Source organism: Vombatus ursinus, unplaced genomic scaffold, assembly GCF_900497805.2.
Source record: "Vombatus ursinus unplaced genomic scaffold, bare-nosed wombat genome assembly UNPS02014810.1, whole genome shotgun sequence".
In the NCBI taxonomy this organism is placed as follows: Eukaryota; Metazoa; Chordata; class Mammalia; order Diprotodontia; family Vombatidae; genus Vombatus; species Vombatus ursinus.
The window spans coordinates 17453377-17471016 of NW_020954588.1; the positions used below are offsets into that span (position 1 = coordinate 17453377).

General features: G+C 46.3%; 1 protein-coding gene across 1 annotated transcript in view; it reads left to right on the forward strand.

The window, feature by feature from the left end:
* Window positions 1-16921, forward strand: part of MCF2L2 (MCF.2 cell line derived transforming sequence-like 2) — a 359025-nt gene extending 342104 nt beyond the window's left edge. The window contains exons 28-33 of the mRNA XM_027875876.1: window positions 2627-2698; window positions 4324-4410; window positions 5976-6094; window positions 10293-10405; window positions 10503-10606; window positions 14029-16921. Coding sequence (XP_027731677.1) covers window positions 2627-2698; window positions 4324-4410; window positions 5976-6094; window positions 10293-10405; window positions 10503-10606; window positions 14029-14129 — 596 coding nt within the window. The 3' untranslated portion in view covers window positions 14130-16921. The remainder of the gene's footprint in view (window positions 1-2626; window positions 2699-4323; window positions 4411-5975; window positions 6095-10292; window positions 10406-10502; window positions 10607-14028) is intronic.
* The last annotated feature ends 719 nt before the right edge of the window (window positions 16922-17640 follow it).

Sequence of the window (17640 nt, forward strand, 5' to 3'; positions counted from 1 at the left end):
GATGGATGGATGGATGGATGGATGGATGGATGGATGGATGGATGGATAGATGGATGGATGGATGGAGAGATAGTTGCATATATAGGCGAATGGATAGATATAGATAGATACATAAATAGATACATAGATAAATGACAAATGGATAGAAAGAGAAAGGCAATTACTAGCTAGATAGGTGATAAATGATAGAAGAGAGATAGATGACTGATAATTGCTTGTTGACTGATAGAAAAAGCTGATAGATACGTAAATAGATCCAGACTGATTGTAGATAAATGATAGCTATCTAGACAGATGATATAGGTAGAAAGAATATTTATTGAGCATTACTCTGTATTGGACATTATGCTCAGATATAGAGAGATGAGAGATAGAGCATTTATTGAATACTTATGTTCAGGCGCTGTGCTAAGCTTTAGGGATACAGCAAATAAGACATTTCCTGCCCTGAGGAGCTCACATTCCAAAGGGGACCTGAAAAGGTGGGAGGGGAAGGGGAGTCGTTAGAGAGACTCATGGGTAGAAACTCAGTGGCAATCTCTGAGAGGTCCGACCTAGAGAGGGATGAATGAGGGGCTACTCGTTTTCTTAGAAACCCTTCAGAGGGGTTAGGCTGATTCCACCATCGGGGTGGGGAATCTGTAGTCTCGAGGCCACGTGTGACCCTCTAGGTCCTCAAGTGCTGCCCTTTGACTGAATCCAAACTTCACAGAACAAATCCTTTTAATAAAAGGATTTGTTCTGTAAAACTTGGACTCAATAAAAGGCCACACCTAAGGAACCCTGCGCCCCACCCCTGCACCAGATGGGGTTTTCAGCATTAATAGGAAGCTCACCTGCAGCTCTAGCCAACAATAGATTGCCAAGCCCTCAACCCCCACCCCCACCCCGACATCTCTGAATAAAGGGTCTCAGCAAGTACAGAGAGAACGTGATTTGAGAGAATGCTGGGGCACTGAAGTCAGAGGATCCAGGTTCTAATACTGGCTCTGCCCTCTTAAAGCCCAAGTGACCTTGGTCAAGTTGTTCCCCTCTGTGGGCCTCAGTTTCCTCATCTGTAAAAGGATGGGAGTTAGACTAAATCTGGTCTAAATCTAAGATCCTCCGCGTGTGACTTTGGACAAGCCCCTTCACCATCATGGACCTCAGTTTCTTCCTCTGTAAAATCAAGGGGTTGGATTACACTGGCCTCTGTGGTCCCCTCCAGTCCAGGAACAAAGATCCCCTCCTCCTCCCAGTCCGACATTCTGAGGACACTGGCCTGACGATCAGGACATGTAAGCTGCAGCCCCAACTCTGCTCCATCCTTGATGATGGCAGGGGTGAGATTTTTGCCAGGCCAATCTGTAAAATCAGGCTAGTGATGTCTCCTTTCACTTCCCTTTGTCTCCAGGGAGTCAGTTAACTTGCAAATGTCTCTGTCACGTCCTCGGGGCTCCACACTGAGAGGCTTTGAGATGGGAATGAAATCACAAACATCCTTGACTTAACAAGCATCTAATTTACTAGCCTCCCCAATGTACTTCCTCCCTAGTCCTGAGTCCTCTTGCCAGCTTTGTACATGTACCTGACCCCTCAGACGGATAAGTAAGTCAACAGGCATTTATCCAGCACCTACGATGTGCCAGGTGGACCTGGAATCAGGAGGACCTGAGTTCAAATTCAACCTCAGACTCTTACTAGCTAGGTGACCCAGGGCAAATCTCCTAATCCTGATTGCCTCAGTTTCCTCCTCTGTAAAATGATCTAGAGAAGGAAATGGCAAACTACTCCAGTATCTTTGGCAAGAAAACCCTAAATGAGGTCACGAAGAGTTGGGCACGACTGAAATGACTTAGCAACAGCATGTGCCTGGCACTATGCTAAACCCTGGGGATTCAGAGATAGTCCCTGCCCTCAAGGAGCTCACAGTCAAATGGGAGAGACAGCATACAAATAGCTATGTACAAAATAAGATACATTCAGGATAAGTTTGGAGATAATCTCGGAAGGAAGGCACTAAGAATAAGGCTTCTCTCTGAGGAAGCCAAGAAAGCCATGAAGGAGAAGCAAGGAAGGGAAGAGTTTCAGGCATGGGAGACTGAAAAAGGCCCAGATAAACATGATTGAAAGTGGATCATGTTCGAAATGAGGAAATAGCCAACCAGCAGCCAGACCCTCTATGTAAGTTTGAGGTTTCTGGTCCAGTAAGAGGCTCTTCCTGGGGCTGAAAGAATGTGTAGTGGTTAGAAATGACCTGCTGGTAGAGGAGAGGAGGGGGTATTCTGAGCAGGAGGGAAGGACCACCTCATGGTGTGCAGGTGGGCATGGGATGCCAAGTCAGTAGGTCAGCTTGACTGAATTGGATAGGAAGTTAATGTGAAGAGGAGAGGTCCCGTGATTAGGGAGCAGGAAATGGAGAAGGAGCAGTCCGAAAGACAGAAGGAGAATCACAAAGTCAGGAGATGTGGTCTGTGATCCTGGCTCGAGCTTGGCGGAATGCTTGGCCTCCACCTCCATCCCAGGGGCGCTGTGGGGACTCAGAACCTTAGGATGCCTCTCCCTTCTGTCTGACCAGGAAAACAGGATAATATACATAGGCACCCTCTTGTACTGAAATTCTTCTGCATCCTTAAACTTCCTACAGGTCCTCTAGGTCCTGCAGTTAAAGTCAAGAGACATGAAATAAAGAGTGACCCAACACCACTTGGGTTTGAAGGTACATGCATGATATACTGCATGAAGCCTCCCCACCCTTGCCTGTGCCCCGAGGATCAACTGAGGTTGTGCATGTCCCTTCTCTCCTTGTCAGCCGGCCATGGCAAGCTCCGGGCTGGGTGATAGACATCTGGGTGTCTCCAGTCCTGTCTGTTTCCAAATGATCATACCTGCTGCGGGCGGGTGGTGGGGAGGGAGGAAGAAGGGGCCACATGTTTTGTTCTGGATTTCTGATGTTTTTCTTTCATTCACTTGTGTGCAGAGGGAAACTTTCCAATGAACTGGTCAACCTCAGGGTCTGCCCACCTGGCATTCTCATGAACTGGAAGTTGTTCTCACTTCAAATAAGACCATAGATTGTAGATCAATGCCATCACATTCTTTAATAGGGAGTTGGCTGGGGTGCAGGCAAGGTTGGTAGGCGGCAGAGGCTGGATGGATGGTACTAATTCCTCCAAATCATCGCAACTTAGGAACCGTGTTCAAGAAGCATTCAATGCCCACTATCCTCCTTAAACTCCCATGTACAAAGAGTCTTCCCGGCCTCCATTTGTCTCCTTTCACCAAACCCCCATCCCTCCCACCAGAGTGGCAGAGATCCCTTATACCATGTGGGTGAGGGAGAGTGCCCACTGGACCATCTGCTTAATGATGTTTATGGGGTTCTTTCAAGCCTAGGTGAGGAGCTTGGTAACTTATCATTCTTCTACCTCTTGTTTAATACTTGTGTCCAAAGTATAACTGTGTATTGAAACTGAGTGAAACAGCTAGCATTTAAGCATCTTCTATATTGTTGGGCACTGTGCTAAATGCTGGAGAGACAAAGAAAGTTAAAACGAAACAAAAAGTAAAGACCCTGCTCTCAGGGAGCTCAAAGTCTAATGGGATAAAAACCTAGCTTCCCTGATTGAAGCTGATGCACAGGGTAGACAAAGAAAGAAGCATTCATGCTGATCTGTTGACTTAAAATGGTCCCATTGGGCCATCTAGCTGACAGAAGTGGGAAGGGCCAAACGTAAAGCAGAGTAACCGTTTTTGCTGTGATTTCTCTCCCCACCACCCCACCCCAGACCTCGATCTACTTATAAAACTTTTCCTAATTGGTCAAATTTGAGTTCACTGGTTTGGTATTGGTAACCTCCAGCACCCCAGATTGTTAGTATCTCAATCCAAAATACCTGAACCTTGTAAAGTGTATGTGGCTTTGTCTAGAGTGAAGGTAGGTCAAGGAGAGAGAAAGACAGAGAACACTGCTTCATTTGTCATTGTTGTGTGTTTTGAGGTCAGCGTTTACCACCTAACACCTTCCCTTGTTTCTCCACCCAGATGTTTGTGTTTGTGAATGCCTCAGAGCTCCGAAGGCCTGGCATGTTGTTTTTTTGTTTTGTTTTGTTTCGTTTTGTTTTTTAGCATGTGTCTGGAGGTTGGGAGGGATCCTACTCCTTCCCACAAGCACCTTTCCAGGAAGTCAACTCAATTTTAAAAGTTGGTGTGGCAAAGTTGATTATTTCACAGGGGTTTGTGAATTTGTATTTGGTTTTCTGGGGGTTTGTTTCTTTTTCTTTTCTTTCTTTCTTTTTTTCCTGAAGGATTTCCATTACAAACAAAGTCTACTTCCTGTCTCAGATGCTTTTGAGAATTCCATCCTGGCCCAGGGCAAATGCAGTGGCAGGCCCACCACAAGAACGGTACCCAGATCTGCCTCCCAGACAGGTAAGAGGTCCTGTCTCCTCTCCGCCTCTTTATCCTCTTTCTCTCAGTGAGCTCATAATGGACCCAACCACCATGTCTGTGCAGATGCCACCCAGATCCCCATACCCATCCCTCATCCCTCTCCCATTGATCTATCCCTACATTACCACTTGCCTGCTATACGTTTGTCAGCTGGCTGCCCCAAAGACTCCTCGAGCTCAATGAATACAAAAACAAACTCCTTATCTTTCCTCCTCCTAATTTCTCTGTGTCCATCAAGGGCACCATCACTCAGGTGAAAACAAAGGGTCTTCATTCTTACCCCCCATATTCGATCAATTGTCCAGTCTTATTTTTTTTTTCAGGCAATTGGGGTTAGATGACTTGCCCAGGGTCACACAGCTAGTAAGTGTCAAGTGTTTGGTCTGAGGCTGGATTTGAACTCAGGTCCTGCTGACTCCAGGGCCGGTGCTCTATTCACTGTACCACCTAGCTGCCCCCAGTTGTCCAGTCTTATTGATTCTTCTTCCTCGACACCTCAGCATCCATCCTTTTCTCAGTCAATCAATAAACATTTATTAAAGTACAGTAGAGCTCCATAGTACATAGAGAGCTGTGCCTGAAGTCAGGAACACTCATCTTCTTGAGTTCAAATCTGGCCTCAGACACTTAGTAGCTGGGTGACCCTGGGCAAGTCACTTAACCTTGTTTGCCTCAATTTCCTCATCTGTAAAATGAGCCGGAGAAAGAAATGGCAAACCACTCCAGATGGGGTCACAAAGAGTCGGACACAACTCGACAACAACAACCACAAAAGAGAGTTTGGGGCAGGATAGGTAGATTTTAGAACTGTCAGCATAGAGATTGTAATTAAATCCATGGGAGCTGATGAAATTACCAAATGTAGTAATATAGAGGGAGAAGAGAAGAGGGCCCAGGACAGCACCTTGAGACACTTGGAGCACATGGTCTGGAAGAGATCTAGCAAAGGAAACAGAGGAGGAACAGTCAGATAGAGTAGGAAGACAAGCAGGAGAGTTCCGTGTTCGGAAAACCTAGAGAGAAAAGGGCATCAAGGAGGAGAGAGTGATCAGCAGTGTCAGAGGCTGCGGAGAGGTCGAGGAGAATGCCTCCCTGTAAGACAGAGACTCGGAGAGAGAGGAGGAGGTGGTGTGTTCCTCCTTTCTCCTTATCTGCTCACCAGAGCTGTCCTCAAACTTTAAAACCCACGTCAAGCCCCATTCCATGGCTGAAACCTTCTCACCCCTCATAGCCCGCAGTATAGTGATCTGTTCCACCTCTCATTTCTGGGAGGAGAGACAGAGACAGAAAGACAGAGCCAGAGAGAGAAAACAGAAAAAGAGACAGACAGACAGACAGACAGACAGACAGAGAAAGAGATCAAAGAATGCACGGGCTAGTTATGATTTGGTCCAACTTCTTTTTGATACTTCAGATGGTGACAGAAATTGGCTCCTAGGGAGCAGAATTAACTGGCGGCCAGCCTGCCATTGGCAGGGCCTCTGCTAGGTGACCCCACCGCAAGCTCTCTGACTTCATTCTTCACTTTTCTTTCTTTTGCCAAGGCTGGCCCAGCAGGCAGCTTCCTTCTCTGGATACTTTTGAGGATTTTGAAGTCATTCCCTCCAGTACAGATGAACTCTCCAACTCTTCAGACATGGAAGAAGACATCAGCACCCATAATGTAATATTTTGTTCTCCTTCTTTCTTTTTCTTATATTCTTCATTATCTATCCTCCCTCCCTTCCTCTTTCCTTCTCTTCCTTCCTTCTTCCTCCCTCTGTTCCTTCCTTCCATACTTCCTTCTTTATTTCCCTTCTTCATACCTCCCTCTCTCTCTCCATTCATTATTTCCTTCCCCCCTCCCTCCTTCCCTCCATTCTTTCCATCTTGCTCTCCTCCCTCCCTTCTTCTCTCACTCCCTTCTTTCCTCCCTCCTGTCTTCCCTTCCTTCTTCCCCCTCCCTCTTTCTCTCACCTTCCTTGCTTCCTTCCTTCCTTCCTTCCTTCCCTCTTCTTTTGCTTGTCTCCTCTGTGTATATCTGTGACTGTCCGTCTCTCTTCCCTTGTGCTAAGTCGAAGGCACTTAAACAAGAGTTTGACAGGCCCTGTTCGTCCACCCTGTCTCGGGAACCGGACAAAATTGGGTGGAAGACTATGATCTCTTGGCAATGACTGTGGTGCTGGCCTTGGAGTCAGGAAGACCTGGGTTCAAATCCTACCTCTGATACTTACTAGCTGTGTGACCCTGGGCAAGTCAGTTCACCTCTTTAAGCCTTAGTTTGCTCACTTGTTAAATTTTTGGGGAAGGCTGCAAGGATATGTCCTGGCCCTATTGTGAGGTTCCTGTGAGATAACGGCTCCTAAGAGCTTTGTAAGCCTTCAAGGGCTCTAGGAAAGTCGGTCCCTATTACTAGTCTTGGTGCTTTACTGACTACTGATGAAGGTATTATCAGGATCAGAGAACTCTAGAAGACTGATGTCTACCTAGTGGATTGCAAGCCAGCTCAGACCCTGACTTTTTGAGGGGCCAAGAAAGCAGGGCCCAGCCACCATTAGAAACTGCCTTGCCTGGTGCAGTTGGCATCCCAAGACTTTGACCAGCCTGATGAATGAACAAATGCCATCCTAGCCCAGTCCCTCAAAGACTCCTTTTTGAGTCGTACATAACTTCACGTTTGTAGGGTCACACACTCTTGGAGCTAAAGGAATCTCTGTTCCTCATTTCACCCATTGGGAAACTGAGATGCAGAGAAGGGATTGGCTTGCCCAAGGCCAACCAGGTAGTAAAGCTAGAGTAGCCCCACACCCCTCGATTCATCAGCGCCCAACGGCGGTGGTCTTATCATTGCCCCTACCAAACTTACTCTTAGCCTCCAGAATGCCATAGGGGTGAGGCAGCACAGGAAGGCAGCGCTTTACTCGGGGTGTCAGGACATCTGAGCCTAGCTCCTCTGTGGGGATAACTCTGTGTGCTCTGGCAAGTGACCCTACTGCTCTGAGTCCTCCACCCCAGCTGTATGATGGAGGAGTAACGCCATCAGCCTTCCCCAACACCCAGAGCATAGAATGTCCAGAAGGGAGAGGTTGAACAGGACGTTCAGCAGAAGGTCCCCCTTTTGGACGTCTGTTCTCTGTCCCCTTCAGCTGCACCCCCTCCACGTACATAAACTATAGCATTGGCCTACCGCTTGCTCCTCTGCCTCACGTTCCTCCCCACTCCAATCCATCCTCCATTCAGCTACAAATGTGATTTTCCAAAAGCACAGCTTTAACCATGTTACCTCCCTGCTTGGTAAACTCCAGGGCTTCTTATTACCTCCAGAATCACACATGAGATCCTCTTTGTAGCTTCCAAGTCATTCGCCACCTGGCCCTTTCCTACCTTTCCAGCGACGTGGGCAGGGTTCTGGGATCATAGGCTTGGGGGTAGAATAGCACGTGGTAAGCCTGCACGGGAAGGCTGATTCTGAAGGGCTTACGCAGAGCAGTTAACATGGTATCCTAGGAGCAAGAGGTGGCCGTAGGAGCTGCCCCATGAGCCTGAGAGGGGTGTGAGCAGACCAACATTTTAAGAATATCCATTTGTGGGATGGTGGAGAATAAATTGGAGAGAATCTGAGCAGGAAAGGAGCTGGGGACTGTCCAGTCCAGGGGTGGAGGACCTGCAGCCTCCAGAGCACCCGTTGCCCTCTAGGTCCTCCAGTGGGGCCCTTTGGCTGAATCCAAACCTCACAGAACAAATCCCTTTAATAAAAGGATTTGTTCTGTAAAACTTGGACTCGGTCAGAAGGCTGCACCCAAGGACCTAGAAGGCCACGTGTGACCTTGAGGCCGCAGGTTCCCCGCCCCTGGTCTAGTTCAACTCCTCCTTTGTACAGATGGGGAAACTGATGCCCATAGAGACAAGGGCACAATATACCAAGGGCACATAATAAGTGCTAATAAGTAGCAAAAACATAATATGAACTCGAGTTCCCCCAAATCCAAATCCATAATGTAAGATTTTTGTTCTCTTTCTTTCTTTCCACTACATCATACAGAGAGACTGGATGCATGAGTATACAGACCTTTCCCTCAGCATGTTCAGAATCTAGTCACTTACACAGGGCTGAATGTTGGAACATGTGTTGTTTTTACAGGTATATTTTGTGATAGGTAAGAAGGGAGCACCTGCAAGATTGAATGTGCCATTTAAATCTTTTTTTTTTAATTTGAGTTCTATTTCAAATGACCTAAGAGAGCTTGGTCTATTAAAAAAAAAAAAAAAAGACAGTGAAAACTTTTTTCTTGAGTCCAGAGTCGTTTCAGAAATAACCCTCCTTCCCCCCATATTGCAACTCTGGATTTTGACCTCCCAAGATTTCTTGAAGGTTCATGTATGGTGCTTTTTATCACTTTTTATCACTCAGTGACAGGGTACCCCTACATGACCAACGTGGAACCCCGCCTGCTCCCCTCACCCAGCTTCGACCCTCCTCCTTCACTCCCTCTTCTGCCAAAAATAAAATAATGATTTTCTTCCACTTGCTTGACCAGAATGTTTTCTATATTGGCATCTTAGAAATTCTTTTTTTGGGGGGGGGGGAAGGGAGGCAGCGTATTGAAGGACAACCAACACAGAGTGATAGGATCAAAGGCTTATGGGTAGCAGGGACCCTACTGTACATTTAGTTTGACCCGTCTCTTTTTATAGACAAGGAAACTGGCCCCAGTAGTGGATTAACTTGCCCAGGGTCACATGGGTAATAATTAGCAAAGCCACGATTTGAACCCAGCTCCTCTGACTCTAAATTCAACATTTTTTCTATCATTCCATTCCTTGTTATTTGTCACAGGCTTGAGGAAGAGTTTTATACCTCCATATCCAGAGTTTCCCCTGTCCTATAAATCAGGTTCTGAATGAATAGAAGAAACAATCCATGTCGCTGGCTCTTCTCTCCAATGAAGAGCCCCAGCTCTGAGTTCAGGAAGACCAGATTCAGCCTTGGGGAGCCTGGCCCCTCAAGAGAGAGAGCTGAACTTTCCTCTCATTCCAAAGCTCATTGATCCCACCCTGGAGTTTGGGGAAACATCTCTACTACTCATGTGGTAGATGTGGCTCGTGTCTAGGGTCTTTCCTGAAAGGGATTAATAGGATCCCTTCTAGGAAGGATACTCGGTGTACAAAGTAGTTTTCAGGCATGGAGAAGATTGCTATTTATTTATTCACTACCAAAAGGAATGTTCAAAACACAAAAGACTCAAAAATGTGCATTAACAAATCCTTAGAGCATGAAATAAAAAGTCATCACCCTATCATAGCTGCCTCCCCTCCCCCTCCCATCAGGAGGGACAGACAACTTTGGAGGACTTGCTGAATAGACATCTCAATGAGCTTTATCAATCCTTTCAACATCAACTTCCTCCTGGAAGTGATCACATTCTCCTCTGAGAAGTCCTTGTGGAAATTCTTTCCTATCACAAAGTCGAGAGGCTACCATCAAGGCTGGAAACATCCCTTTCTCACAATTGATGATCAGTGACCGGAGCTCAAGAGAAACACAACAGAAGGGATGGTGAGGTCCTCTCTCAAGCTCACCCAGGCATATTATTGCTGCCATGCATGTGAAGCCACTGAGAGATGTTGTTGTGGAGGGAGAGAGGAAAGAAATCCACTTTTCCCCCTTATTGGAGGTCCAAGGGCTTGTGTTCACTCCCACAGACCCAGGGCCCAAGCTGTGGTTTCCCACAGAACGATGAGATTCTTCCCTTTTCTCGTTACTGTCTTGTTCCTCTTCCTCATTAAGTGGCCTTCCATTCACACCCTCCTCTGAGCCACTCAGGTGTCCTGTTTTGGGTTGAGTAACTGCTCTCTGAGGTGAGCTGTTCCTTTCCTTCCAGGTGTCCGGCCTTTTCCGAGTAGAGGGCAGTTATGAAACCTGCTCCCCAGATTCTCTCACCCTGGAGGATGGTGACTTGGTGCAGTTTGTACAGGAGGGAGAAAATGGACAATGGTGAGTATGGAGACATGAAAGGTGATAAGAAGGAGGAAGAAGGCGAGCATATTTTTTTTTAATTCTCTGATTCCCTAATTTCTTTTTGGCATTTCAGGTTAGTAAAGAAATTGCTTTCCGAGAAAAGTGACTGGGTACCCTCCAGTCTTCTTCATCCTGCAGTTGTAGATGGTGACCAGATTCATAAAAATAATAACATAGGTAAGTACCAGGCAGGAAGCAGGATGCAGTCCGTAAGGTGGTCAACATGCCTCAGGAGAGACCCAAGTTTGAATTCCATCTCCCACACTTACTAGCTATACGACCTTGGGCAAACCAATTTAACCTATCTGAGCCTGCATTTTGCCAAATGTAAAATGGAGATAATAAGGAAGGAAATAAGCACTTATTAAGCACCTACTATGTGCTAGGCACTGTTAAGCACTTTGCAACTATTGATGTCATTTGGTCTTCACAACAACCCCATTTTACAGTTGAGTAAACTGAGGCAAACAGACATTAAGTGACTTTTCCAGGGTCACACAGCTAGTCTGAGGCTAGATATGAACTCAGGTCTTCCAGAATCTGGGCCCATTGCTCTATCCACTGTGCCATCTAGATGCCGCTGGATAATATCTGGATTATCTACCTCATAGGGTGATTTTCAGGGGATCAGATGAGACAATATGTATAATGTACATAATGAGATTCTTTGGAACCCTTAAAGCATCAGCTTAAAGCCCGCTATTATTATTTTGAATGAATGAATGAAAAAGTATTCTCAAGCTCGTACTATGTGTTAAATAAGCGGTGACAATATGTATAGAGGAGTGGTCACCAGGGAAGGATGTTCTGGCCTGGGAACACAGTCACCATGGGATGAAAGTCAAATGTTACAGTCGCTGAAGTATTTAAGGGCCTACTGTATGCCGCGTCTTAGGAACACAGAGACAGTGAGATAGTCTCTGACCTCATGGAGAGATGGTGGGATCCTGGATCTAGATCTGAAGAGAAGCACGGAGCTCATCTAGCCCAACGCCATCATTTTACAGATGAGGAAGGGGAGCCTCAAGTTAAGTGACTCGTCCAAGGTCACAGAGCTGGAAAGTGTCCTGGGCAGGATTCCAACCCAGGTCCTACTCCTGGACCATTTTTCTGTCCGCTGTCCCTCACTGTCTCTCAGCCTATATACACATACACACATGCACACATACATATACATATTGATGGTTATAATTACACATGTGTGCATGCACACATATACATATATGGTTATAATTACATGCACATTTGCACATATGGTTATAACTACACATATACACATATATACATATATGGTTATAATTACATGCACACACACATATATATGCACATCTGTATAGTTATAGTTATACACACAAACACACACACACTCTTTAAGCTGTGAAGTTTGAGCTCATTTGTAGATCAATGCTGCCATGGTTCTACCACATTTCATGGAGAATAGAAGACAGAAGGAACTTTTCAGTTAAACACAAACTCAAGAAGGGAAAGAGTACCATAAAAAAAACCTGTATCCCCAAAGCCTTGTATATAATAGGTGCTTAACACATATTTCTTGAATTTGAACATACCACATGACCAGATTGAATCCACTGCCTGACTTCAAGCAGTATTTCTTTTTTTTCTTTTCTTTTTTTTTTTTAAGAATTTATTTATTTAGGCAATTGGGGTTAAGCGACTTGCCCAGGGTCACACAGCTAGTAAGTGTCAAGTGTTTGGTCTGAGGCTGGATTTGAACTCAGGTCCTCCTGACTTCAGGGTCAAGCAGTATTTCTTTAAGCTAATGCAAACAGATTGGAGATTTAGTCCTGTCTTTATGTTGAATCCTAGAATTCAATTAGTTTTAGTTAGAACTAAAAAGGGCCTCAGTAATTATCTAATCTAACCCCCTTGTTTGACAGATCAATTGACAAACATTTATTAAGCACCTACTGTGTTCTGTGTTCTGGGGTTGGGAATGGAACCTGTCGTTTTCTTGCTTCATGGGAACTCCCAGATGAGGAAATTCCCTCCTCCACTGCAGAGCCATACCTTTTAGCCACATACGGTCTGAAGTAATTGACTGGAGGACTCAGGTTCAATGACTTGCCTGGGATCATAATCCAGGATATGTTAGAAGCAGGATTTGAATCTGGATCTTCCAAGGTCAGCTTTACTGTGGTGTTGGGCATTTTGTATTACAAGCAAGAGTGAAACAAGTCCCTGCTTTCAAGGAGTTTATATTCTAGCAAGGGAAACAACATGTAAGTATGTATTCAGGTATAAATGTATGGTAATTGGCTTGTAGACACTCGGAAAGGCCAGTCACCTAGTCAAGGAGCATTTATTAAGTGCCAGGAACTGGCCTAAGCCCTCGGGATACAAATAGAGGCAAGAGACAGCGCCTGCCCTCAGGGAACTCACAGTCTAATGGAAAAGACAACGAATGAGTGCAAGCGAGCTATAGACAGGATAAGTAGGAAAAATTACGAGATGTGAGGCACTAGAATTCAGAGACATTGGGAAAGGCTTCCTGTAGAGGATGGAATTTGAGTTAGGACTTCTAGGAAGCCACGAGGTGGCAATGAAGAGGGACAGCACATGGGGACAGACAGGGGAAATGCCCTGAGCTGAGAGACGGAGTGTCTGAGATGGTATGTGTAAAAAAAAATGTTTAGCACAGTGCCTGGCACATAGTAGGTACTATTTTAACTGCTTATTCCCTTGTTCATGCTCGTGTTCACGGGCAAGGGAACCAGTATCGCTGGAAGTCAAAGGACTGGCTGGAGGTTATATGCCACACAACCTGCAGAGATGAGTCCCTCCCATATTCACCCTCCCACCTGAGGGTCCACCTGTCACCCAGCAGTGAGGAAACACTGAGCCTTCCCAGCCAGCAGCTTTGATGGTCGAACTCTCCAAATGCCATTCAGTAATGGAGGATCCTTTATACTGGGAGCTCTTAACCTGTGTGCGTGTGTGTGTGTGTGTGTGTGTGTGTGTGTGTGTGTGTTACAGACCTCTTTGTAAGTCTAGTGAGGCCTGCAGACCCCTTCTCAGAGTAATGGTTTTGTAGGTATAAAGCAAAATACATAGATTTCCAAAGGAAACCCATCATATTAAAATAAATTGGTTTTTATTTCCCATCCAAATTCGTGAGCCCCCTGAACTCTTTTGGAGAATCACTTAGTGCATCAGATGACTCCAGGCTAAGGACTCCTGCTGCTTTACATTTATCCTTTGCCCAAAATGATCCCTCCAAGGACTAAGGATTTATCACCTGCTGGGAAGATCACTCCATATACATTCCCCTTGCCAAGAGAATGTCAGCTCCTGGAGAGTAGGGACAGCTTAATTTCCTGTGTTGGTATCACCAGTGTCTGGCACACCATAGGTGCTTAATAAATGCTTGCTGGTTGATTGATTGTTGAAGCTGAGTGGCCCTCTAGCTGGTGCCTTCCACACCCCCAATGCAAAATCTTCTGGGCCTTTAGAAAAGCCTTTCAGGTTTCCCTTACCCACCACCCACCCACATAATAATAAAAATAATGGTCCTTATGATAATAATAACAGTAACAAGAACAGCTCTCATTTACTAGATCTTTCGTGTCCTTGTGTTGCAGAAACTTATCCCAATTCCCATGACCCAGGGATAACAGACTCAGAAAGGAAGGAGACCAATCTTGTGCAAAGACTGTCGGCTGCCCAGAAGGCTGAGAGCTGAGCCTGCCTGCCCCTTGGCCTGCTCAGGCTGCCTCCTCCATCCATCTCTTACCTTTGGTTTTACTTTGGACATTTTACTCCCCTCCCCTCACCCCACTCCCATCCCTTTTCCCTGGACACTGAGTCTGCCTGGACTTCTGGGAAACTCCAGATTCCCAGATTGACTGGAATCACTCCATCTGGTCAGGATTCAAAACAACAACAAAGGCCTCCCAGTTATTAGTGGAACCATTCAAGGATATTGGCCTGAATTTGGCCTGTCACTAGTGACATGGTAGCCAGGGCCTGGCTGTTTGGTGAAACCTCTGGGATCAAATCAATGGGGGCTGATCATTGCCCTTGGGAACACCCCTTCTCCTCACCCCAAGTATCAATGATGTCCCATCCTCTGTTATGATTTCTCACCAAAGGTGTTCCTGAGAAGGAGGACAGGGCTGCATGGGATAGGGCCTGCTCTGGGAAGGTGAGCCAGGCGCAGGTGTTGACGGAGGGAGAGAGAACAGAGTACTACTCGCTGTTGGGATCACCTGCCCAGTGAGGCTGGTTGCCCTCCAGCTCACTGCGGGGGGGAAAGGAGAGGTGATTTGGACAGCAACTGGACCTTTCATTACCCTGGCACCAAAGCTCTTCCAGGATGACCATTAGCAATGAGGCCAATGACCCTGCTCATACTTGAGGCTAGACCAGGTTTACCCTGGGGGCCTTTCAGTGTTTCCCCTTAGGAGAGGCTGACCGCTAGTCATTGTACTCGTCACTACCACCCAGCAATGTCAGGGCATAGTCTACCCTTGCACCCACTCACCTGTTACTGAAGAGTGGGGGAATGAAGAGGGGGGAAGCTCATCCGATAGGAAGGCATCCCATCCTCATTCTTGTGCCCTGTGTCTGGAGGGGGCAGATGGACTATAGATCTCAATCTGCTGTCCTACCTGGAACAAGCCTCGTGGTACTAGGGAGTGGGGAAAGTGTGTGCCCCTGCGTCTAGGAGAGGAAGACTTCAGCTCTCATGATCATCGTAGAAAATCACGTGTAATTTACAGGAAACCTTCCCAGGAGGGGGAAAACAGCCCTGAGCTAGTGAAGCAGAGACTGATGGCAGACTTGTTGATTTCCTGATTTCCTGCCTTGGAGAATGATCAGGAATTGCTTTTTTTTTTTATCCCAATTAGGCTCACAGACCCTCAGCAAGGAATTAGAGGGCACACCCAGCTCCATGGGAGATGCCCCAATATGGCAAGTCAGACGGTCCTCCAATCTCCCGGCTATATTTGGCAAACCGATATCGCTCCTCTGCTGTCGTGGGCCAAACACAGGCATCCCCACATTGCCCTTGACCCAACTATTGGTGTCTGTTTTCTATCCAGCTCAACTCTCTGATATATTTTAATGATCCTATGCCACTCCGATATATTTTTGGTCATCATAGTGGTGGTGGCGGCAGTACCCTCCGGCTTCCAATGACTCCAACCACCTCATTCCTTCCATGGTATATACCCTGATGTGACCCTAACCAAAATTCAGTCTCTCAGAGCAGACAGTTTTGCTACCTGAATTTGTAAAGCATTCGAATTTTAGGGTTAGGCTATAAATGGAGTCACATTTGTTTATGAACACTCATACACAGACAGATACAGGGACAGTTTATCAGTTGTCTTGTGGGCTTTCATTGATCCGTGTTCACTCTCTTCCTGGGGCGCTGAGCAGAATTCTTCCCAAGTATAAGCAAATAAATTTGCCCTATAGAACGGTATAAGGTGAGAATTTACTAAAGTTGAATCGAAGTACCTGTTGAATGCTCTAATCAATTGAGAAAGGAAATAGCCATGTGAGGGAAAGGCTGTAGGGAATAATGAGAGGCTAGTTGGGGGGTACCTGCAAGGGCTCCCAGACACCCCCTTTGATCTATTCCTCCCACATGTGGCTTAGGGAATTATTGGTGCTCTCAAGACCCATAGTCCCCCATGCCAAAAGCTGCACGTAAAGGCCAAAAAATCTTCCTTCCCTCCCCCGAGTCCTCCTGGGTCTCCTCCTAAGAGGGTATGCTCCAAACTCCAGTCCACAGCCACCTCCCTGACCTGGATCAGTTGTTTTTTTGTTTTTTTTTCCCATTCATCCTCACTTCTTTCACTGGCTTCTGGGATGACTCAGAACCACTCGGAGTAGGGTGGGGGGAGGGAGGCTTCCTTTCCTTTTTTCTACAGGCCTTGTCCTGCTTTTTCCCTAAGATCTTTTCAGCTAAATGGAATGCCTGGCTGTCTACCACTTCTCTCAAATCCCCAGGTTTTATGAAAATAGTTGGCCCAATCTGAAAAGACTTTAAAGAAATATGTCCAATAGTTATGACTGTAGATGTTTTCTATCCCTCCAGTGTCGCTGAATGTTCTGTGTGATTCTTCTGGAATTCTCTCTGTAATTAGTACTTAATCTCAATACCCCTTTGTTAGTGCATGCATCTCCCTGGTGGTGGCGCTCACGGCCCCTCCTTAGCCATTATTACCGAAACTGCAGGTCTGTAATTTTCATTTTTCAAAATCAGTCTTTTTCTGCAAACCCAACATATTTTTCAGTCTCATTTTCCCTATCTCAGCAGATTTCTGGACCTTGACTCTCCTGCTTTGTCTTTCCTTCAACGATCCTGAGCTTTCCACCTTCCATAATGGCTTGTTGGGTTGTTTCTTTGTTTCTTTGTTTTTTAATGCAGATTGACAGGGAACTTTTTGTTTGTTACCAGAAGGGGCAAAAGCTGTGAAGACTCTGTGTGTCAGCAGGGCTGTTATGTATCAGGCTTCAGAAAATGTGGAGAGAGGTGGAAGGGGGTGCTGCGGGGTGGGGGGAGGGCAGGGCCAGGCCTCATAGGCCCATATCCAGGGTAGATTGCTCACATTTCAGAAGAAAAACTTCCTTTTCATCTTCCCATTCCCTCCTTTCTAGCCATGTATAAGGGCAATTATTTTCTCTTTGGCACAGAGAATGCCTTCAGATAATGAGGAGGTCTTCTAGGACCTCCACGGAATGATGATATTAGATTGGGGGTGGGGGGAAGCTGGGAGGGGTGGTAATTATTAGATAAAGGATCTGGGTGCTGCTCTGTTCTATGTCATTATGTTCACCTTTGCCAGGACAATCTTTTCTGCAGTGTGTTGTTTTCCGGTAAACAGGGAATTATTAACTAGTGCATTACAATCCACACACTGTGCAAACTGGCATCATGAAATGCCAGGTGAGTTGGCCCCTCTGGAAGCTACCCCACAGCCAAACCCACGAGCTTTCTCCCACCACTGGCCAGCAGGCTCGGCCACTTTGCACTCTGCCCACGAGCAAGAGAAAAGTCACTTTAGTAGCTAAACTTTGTTCTAAGATGCTCTGAGGTTTGGAACAGGTGCTGACTGAGAAGGACCAAGAAGGCTTCTGCCATTTCTGAGTCACGGATGCCAAAGCGTGAGGTTGTCAGATGGACAGTCGAGGACTCCAAGCATCTGTGGGTGGGTGTTGACCTCAGCCTTCCATCAGTC